The sequence below is a fragment of the Polyodon spathula genome, chromosome 9 (assembly GCF_017654505.1).
Source record: "Polyodon spathula isolate WHYD16114869_AA chromosome 9, ASM1765450v1, whole genome shotgun sequence".
Classification (NCBI taxonomy): Eukaryota; Metazoa; Chordata; class Actinopteri; order Acipenseriformes; family Polyodontidae; genus Polyodon; species Polyodon spathula.
Genome location: NC_054542.1, coordinates 19,360,475 through 19,368,891, shown reverse-complemented (window position 1 = coordinate 19,368,891; position 8,417 = coordinate 19,360,475). Strand labels below are relative to the sequence as shown.

General features: G+C 36.3%; 1 protein-coding gene across 1 annotated transcript in view; it reads right to left on the bottom strand.

The window, feature by feature from the left end:
- Positions 1-254: 254 nt before the first annotated feature.
- Positions 255-8,417, bottom strand: part of LOC121320475 (spindle and kinetochore-associated protein 3-like) — a 13,250-nt gene continuing 5,087 nt past the window's right edge. Inside the window, exons 8-11 of the mRNA XM_041258826.1 lie at positions 5,835-6,053; positions 5,532-5,578; positions 4,624-4,760; positions 255-1,165 (exon numbers count right to left, since the gene is read on the bottom strand). Coding sequence (XP_041114760.1) covers positions 993-1,165; positions 4,624-4,760; positions 5,532-5,578; positions 5,835-6,053 — 576 coding nt within the window. The 3' untranslated portion in view covers positions 255-992. The remainder of the gene's footprint in view (positions 1,166-4,623; positions 4,761-5,531; positions 5,579-5,834; positions 6,054-8,417) is intronic.

Sequence of the window (8,417 nt, the reverse complement as noted above, 5' to 3'; positions counted from 1 at the left end):
GTAAAGGAAACTGATCACTGTAAATACAGTAAGGTGAGTAATAAACTGACTCCATGTGGATAAGCAGTTGGTTCAAACAATTTAACAACAAATGCTGGATTGCAGATAAATATAAAACTATAAAGAGAATCCAGAAATAGGAAAACAGGGTTTAATCGCAAATATGCGATTAAAACCAAGATTAACCGAGATAAAATTTTAATCTCAAGATTAATGTTTTAATCGTTTCACAGCCCTATCATTTTTTAATTCTTGTCAACCTGGAATGAAATGTAAATGCAACTTTCAATCTGCCTGGTAAAAGACACTAACCCAGAAATGAGTGTCAGACATGTTTATAAACAGAAAATAAAATTGCTGTTTTTTATGCACAGCCCAGCTGGGCCTGGTTTGGATTTTGCACCGAATACAAAAGTACAAAAAGGAATACAGCATTATTAAGGTGAAGTTTATTATAAAGTCAAAAATTACATTTTGACTTGAGACTGAACATTTGTAGCTGCTTAAGACTGATGGCTACTTGTTCAAGATTACCTTTGTCCTTTACATGTATTTTTAAATGCTACTGACCACAGAGACAGGTTTTACTGTAAATTAGTTTTAACTTTGTTAGATGTGTAGAGTTGTTGAATAAAGTAATTAATATAAACATGTTACACTGTCACTTTAATATGAATATAAGTATGTCACACTCAAACAAACTAAAAACATGCCAGTCTCAGGTGGGTGCGCATATTCAGTAATACCTTACAAACTGGCATACTTGCAATGAAATTACTAATGTTGGTGTTATCTATAGTAGAGTGCATCTTATCTTTGCAAAAACACCGACATCCATATTAGTTATTAGCAATACATACATTGCTAGTAAATTGTTGGACTAAAAAGCATTATAAGAGTGTTTGAAAGCTTCAATACTTTGTTTTGCTTGTCTCTGTTCAATCAGATAGGATGACTCTGTACACGCTCCCAATGCCTGAGCTCGTCTCTGTTCAATCAGATTGGATGATTCTGTACGCGCTTCCAGTGCCTGAGCTTGTCACCTGTTCCAATCTGTTTAACTCTGTTATACACAAAAGGTAGATTGTAGCCTGTGGGCCAACTTCAATTATATTCCACAACTCTTTCTCTTCCATCAGATAAGTGGAAGGGTCCAGTTTATTTCCTGTAAAGGGGGGAAAAACAAATAATTTGCAAGTCTAAAAAGATCTACCTGCCAGCAATATAGGTGGTTGGACAAAACCAATAAAACAATTCAGAAACACTTGGTGATCATGCCAACCAGAAAGGGACATTACAAAAGCTATTGCCCAAAAATAAGTTTGTATTTCTATATTATATAATCAGATTTACATTTTAAATATATATTACTTGAGTTGAATATTGGTGGTCAAAGTTGAGAAACAGTATGGTGTGTTGAGTATTTGTTTTATTTCATAATCAAGATTGAAAAACGTTGTTATACTCTAGATATTGTCAGTTTTTCTCTAAATCTATGAGAAATTAATTAATAAATAAGGACCATAAGGCAGACAAACAGGTTTACAATTTTTTTTTTTTTTTCCAAACTAAACTAAACTCATCCATCATGGTCACTCATCACTGCCAAGCAGGTTTTCATAGCTACAGCTATGGCCAAAAGTTTTGCATCACCTAGAATTTTAGGATTGAAACAATTAAAAAAAAAAAACAAAACACTCTATGAACATAATTTAAATATTTTATTTAACATCATGTAATCAAATAAACTACAAACTGATACTGCAAAAGTCAACTGGACCCCCTAATAGTAATACAGCATTTCATGTTCAATTTCAAAATGTCACATTTAATTTGTGTTTTTTGTTAGCATGTTGAAAACTAGAAACCGGTACGTAATCCAATATGTTAACACAACACTATTCAGCAGGTTTCAATTGACTTTATGAAGTAAAATGTGATAATTCTAGCGTGCTTCAAAACCTTTGGCCATAGCTGTAATTATGATCTCCCAGAAATATAGTGGATGCAGGCATATGAACATGAAAAGGACAATCTTTGCAACAGGTTTCTGAGAGGATGTATGCAGGCTAGTCTGTCCACATGTCACACTTACATGTGTCACACTATATGCAACTCATCATTACATATTTTCACCCAAGAATTGGGAGCCCATTTTATTTCATTGCAAATATGATTTTGATAATACAATCGTGCAGTAGTCGTAGGTTAAAGCCTTTTTTTTTTTTTTTTTTTTGTGAAACCTTATACAATGCAGTAACTTATGATTCATTTCCATGGAAAGTTACTCTGCTGGTTCAAGAGTAGGGAACTGTTCACTTAGGACACAATGGGCCCTATTTCGCAAATATGTGCGCAGCTGCTTCTGCTCAGGTAAAAATGGCAGCACTAATGAACCGCCACGATAGCGTACAAAAACGTGATTTAAAAGGTCGGGTCTCATGAGTGGACTAACTCACATCAAACAGTGCATCATGCACCCAGTCAATCAAAGCACAGTGGGGGAGTAAGGTTATAACCAATAAGGGTTCAACATTCCCTTTAAGAGCACCTGTGAGTCTGCGATCGTGAACAGATGGCAGTATACTATAGTGTTCCCCCAAAGACATTACAGTACGAGCACATTTAAAAGTACGGTTATACTTTTGTTCGGCAGGGGTCGTAGGGTTGAGTAGCAGTGTCAGTAGCTATCGCTTCAGTGGATAACTGTTGTGCACTATTAACCACCCTCTCAGACTGTCATCCTGCTGAAACACAGCTGCCACCTGTGAATTAGCAAGGATAAACCAGTCAAGAGAGAGCCAGGATAGTTTGCATACACATTTTTAATTTTAGTTGTTTTTTTTCACACTCTCCCGTTCATGAGGTTCACGTCAATGGGAGCAGTGGGGGGTTCAGTCTCGTTGGTACAACCAATAAGTGGTTCTCATCTTCCCTAATCGCTAGAGTAAACACTGTAAGCTTCTCACCCTCTTGTGAAAAGATGGCAATGTATAAACAGTATCCCCAAGATACATACCTACAGGATTGTGGCACACGTTACCAGGAAAGTTTACTTGGGCAGGGGTCGTGGGCGCATATTGAGTCGAGCAGTGTCAGTATGCTATCGCGATGGTAGTGGATAACTGTTGTTGCATGTTTCGTTCAAGTGGTTACCACCTGTCCAGCACGCAGTAATACCTGTGCAAGCTGGCTTCAATTATTGATACAACGCCAGGAGTAGTTTAAACCAGTTTTATTGAGTCAACTTTGTGCATCCTGCGGGCAAGATCCTGTTCGTTTCCAGGATTTTGGTAGTTTTGAATTGAGAAATTTTTGGATTAGACCACACGTATGTGATTTAGTTCTTGTATACTGTTGCGTACATACAAGCGTTTTATAAATTAAACCCGTTGGCAGCAGTTATCAAAGAACGTGCAACGTTTATCCAAAGGAATCGTTAAATTCTCTTGTTCACTTGGTGCCTATTCTGTGTTGGTGCGCGTAGCTGCACGTGTGCAATCGATGGCTCCCAGGACACCAGGAAACCCATACCTCCCAATAAAACCTGCTTTGTATTTTGTTGCAGCTCGTGAGACAGGAACATGAATGAATTCTCATGGCTGCTTTACTAAAGCTGCAGTTACACCTAGCACTGCACCCAATACAGCCAACTGGCTCATGTCTGCAGTATACTATAAAGCCATAAATATTTGCCATATAATATTTATTAGTGCATAGTAATACGTTTTTCACGTCATATTGCAACAGGTAAAGCAACATTTTAGAGCAATATTCTTTTATGCAAAAGGCTATAAACCAGGCGCCCCTTCGGTTACACTAATAATGTCCGTGTATGTAATACGTGCAGGCCAAATATTTTGGTCGCAAATAATGATGGCATTACAGGGACCCACAGTATATTGGAACGAGCCAGTTGCATAAAATGTTAGTGCGGCGGGTGCCCTTAGTGCTACAGGCACGCAGTGTGCTCTCCACATGACTCCTTCCAGGTCAGCTTGAAGCAGTTGGCAGATGTCAGTGATTTTTTGTGTTGAGGCAAAATTGCTGCATACAATTTTGTGTCAGACAGGCTCAGTAAGGACAGATGACTTCTAAATATTTGGGATTGTCTTCTGCTCCTTTCTTTGGTCTGGCCATGTAGAAATACAGTGTGCACTCTATATTTCTTTTTTTTTTTTTTACCTGCTTCCCTTGTAGTTTCAGTGGTATTTATAGTCAACCATGTAATTTGCACACAGTTTAGACCTAGTTTTCACATGTCAGTTGAAACGCAAACGCTAACACGGTTGAAGTCTGTTTGCCCACATGTGCGCCTGATTTTGGTGTGATAACTGTCCGCAAAAGTGTTTTGTGATTGCCTTAGGGGTTTGCGAACGTTGCTAAATAGGGCCCATAGGATCTGCTTTTCTAGTGTGGGGAAATGGTCTGCGTCATACATGTACTATGGAGTGAGCAATTTGCCTGCAGTGTGCCCAGTGTAAAATATAAGCCATATTCAAGAACCCAGTCCATAGTATAGTTAATGCTAGGATATAAGAACGAAGGTATTTGTGGAATGAATAAACAAGGAACACACAGAGGCATTTGGAAGCTGAGCACAGTTCATACTTAAATACTGACCATTAGATTTCCTCTCCAGTGCTTTATTAATCTTCTGAATGGCTGTGTTTATTTCAGATAGAGGAATCTGTCTTAAATAATCCGGCAGTGTGAAAAATTCCTTTTCAGACACCATGCCAAGATGCACCAGAGGAGACCTAAAAATAAATCCCACACAATATATAAAAATTACATTTTTAATTCATAAATTCACCATATAATAAATATGTCAACCAGATTCCAGGCAATTCATTTTTTTGTGCTTATTTGGGTAGCACAGAGGCAAATTAGTATTTGTTAACAGTGAATTGATTCTTTATTTAGACTTTTTTTTTTTTTCTTTTAATTAAAATTAGCAGGGACATTCAAACATAACATCCCTGCTAACTGTGTCTCTGCTACAGTAACTAATCTTATTTGTGCCAGACAAATGTGATTTTATGTGATGACATTTACTTGTACAGTGTATGGTTTCACTCCAAATATCACAAGGCGGCTCTCAGGCAATATGCAGTACAGTTCCAGCAGTCAAAACCTGAACTTGCCATCTTCAACCCAATATAGGTTTCAGAAACCAACACAGACATGCATCATTTTGTAATTTCACAAAATGGGACACCACAGGATCTCATCGGTCAGAATTTCACCGGCTTTGGATAACTGGGTATTCTCTTTCCTAAATTCTATATATTGGACAAGACATTCCTTTAAGAAGGTTCTTGCAACTTAACTTCTGTGCTTTAAATTGAGTTAGGTTAGTTAAACATTCAATTGAATTGTAACACGATTCATCAGATTAAATGGATTCTGCTTTCAAATGTTCTTTTTAATTCATATGAAATAGGTACTGCTGTTGTACTTTCTGGACAATGACAATCAAATCAAATTCATTTAAGATTTCTATGAAAAACTTTCAGTAAAATGCTCACCTGTTCTCTTTTCCAGTTTTATTTATCATCAGATCATCATGCTTTGACTTTGATGGTAAACCAAGGGAATGATCACATTGACAAATAAGCAAAAAAAAAGAGCAATGAAATACATTTTGAACACAAGTTAGAAGCTGTGAAATATCAGAACACAACATTATTCCTTTAATAAAAATCCCAAACCTATACATCTCAATATAAATGATATTGTTCTTAAAATGTGTCAATACTAGTTGAATGACATGTTTGTGAAAACCTTACATTGAAAACAACAGGCTACCATAAAAAAGTTAAGCCACTAACCTTCAAGATACCTTCTGTCATAGCTGTTAATTCTGGCCGTTCTGGTGCTTCAGGCATATGATCATAAGCTGCCAGTGACAGAGGTGTTACTAGTTGGACTTGTTCAGTAGCAAACATCCTAGAACTAAAAACTGGTGGGCAAGGTTCTTCAAAACTGAAGCGGTCAGCTGGGTTTCCTTTTTCAGGTAATGTCTTCGTTTCATTTTCTGTATTTCTCTGCTTGAAGGATGATTAATCAATTAAAAAGACTATGTTAATATACATTTTACTCTATCTTTAGGTATATGCTTGTAACATATTCACCACCATAATAAAACTAGCTAAACAAACAAATCACAAACTTTTTATTTTTCCCTATTCAGGCAACATTGTAGTTGTTAGATCACATAAGGCAATAACCAGCTGAATCTGCGTGTTTTGAACTTCTAGAGCAACAAGTTAAAACACATACTCTAACGACTCAGGCATTTGTGCTGCAAAAAGGACTTACTGCCTGTCCCGTTTGTTTGTCCTTTATGTTTGTGTTAAATGTTGTACTGTTTTGCTAATGGGGGGGTTGGAGTGGTGGTTGCCGTTAATCCCGGACATGCATTTGCACCCACAGAACAGAATGCTGGCAGGAGATTAGGGTCCAAACGGCACACCCGGAGTTGAAGGCGGATGAAGGGCGCGGTTTAGAAAGAGAGATATAAATAGAAGTGCATGTCTGAGTGCGGGAGGAGAGTTGCACACAGAGGGACAGGCAGAGCCAGAGACTTATCTAAGTAAGAGTGACAGAGAGATAGCTTTTGGTTATTTTATTTTGCATACAGTGGCCATATTTGTTTGCTTGTCTGTGTTCAATAAACCTTGTTTAAATGGTCCTGCCTGTGTGGAGCCTGCTTTTATTTACACGCAACACTACAATACATTGTTGCATGTTTGTTATTTACCTTGGCACACAAAAAATTCTACTTAATTTAAACAATAGCATAATTTATTTAGACTAGAAGCACACACATACATTATATACATGTATAAAGTAAATTAACACAGATCAATGGTCTCCACATCAAGCAAAGGGACACAGTTAACTGGATAATGGACAGTTGAAGAAAAAAAGCAAATCTGCAGTCAAATACCCTTTCAGGTACGCACATAAAAAGCGGTACGCAGTGCACTGCTCTTGCTAGCGCATGCCTAAACAACTTCTGCTCTGAAAACACGTGCCCGTTCAAATCGATAAAAAAAAACAAAATATTCTGTTGAAAAAAACTGTGAAAAGTTTGTCTGGTTTCTGAAGTACTTTATAATGTTCCCCAGAGTGTTCTGAAAAAAAGGGCACCATTTCCAAGATGCTAATTTTATAGGAAGAGAATCAAATACAGTCAAAAAATGCCTGGTCCTGGGGGAGCATGCCACTGTAAAATTCTAGGTCCTGAAAGGGTTAAATAAGCATTTATCACAGCTTTAAAACACTCATTAGAAAGTGAAAAATGTACCTCCTTTTCACATTAGCAAAACACACACCAGATCGTTATTGATTGCACATGTACCAAAATCTGACAAAGTACCACTTTCTGACATTCGTCATATCAAGTCATTTCAAGTCATATTTTGGTATTCGTAGCACTTTCTGATAATGTACCACTATTACCATTACTAAAATCTTATTTTTATTTCGCTAATTTTAGGACATAACGGCATATTAAATACTCGGTGTAAAGTAAATTCATGTTTAATTTTTATCTTCAAAAGATAGATCGCAACATGCAATGTTTTTTCCATTCTTTAACAAATGGCTATATTTGACTATTGAACGTGTGTGTGGTCGAAATCACTCCTTGATAAACGCTTACTTTTTTTCCTTTAAAAATGTCGTTCTTCTCATACTTTAACTGTAAGCAAGTACAAGTGTTTATGTACATATATTAACAAAAACAATTAATATGGTTTCAATATTGACAGACTATAGTACAACTTAAAAAAAACTATAGAATTTGCGCTCAACTATATTAAGGGGTCACACAAATTCCTGTTCAATTCTTATAAAATATAATTGCACATAAACAAGTGGCACAATAAATGCATCATATACAAAATACATTTATTAATTTTATTTGTATTATTAAATACACTTCCCAGTGTTCAGAAATGTACCTTACCACCCTTTGTGAACAGGTAACTAAAAGGTAAAGTTAACCACTATGATTAAATGACAATAATAGATAACATTACTGTATTTCTTTTTACCAGTATGTCATTTTAAGTGTTGTGATTTATGTCTGTAGTGTACATTTGCAAAATATTTACCGTAAGACATAGCTATTAATACATTGACATTTTTTTTAAAGTTTAAAACCGTTATATTTTACAATTTTACAGTAATCAATTTAAAACAAAACCAGCGATATATGGTGTTCAGTGATAAAAGTTCACAGATAGAAAATGCCAAGTGACGAGAAACCTCCCTTTAATTTAAGAATTTGTTTATGCACAGTAAAGGAGATTTAATGTGACACCGTTAAATGTTTAAGAGAATGAGACTGTAAAGCCCTCTTATGATAACATTCAAGGTCCAATACCAGAGAGTTAGGACCTCGT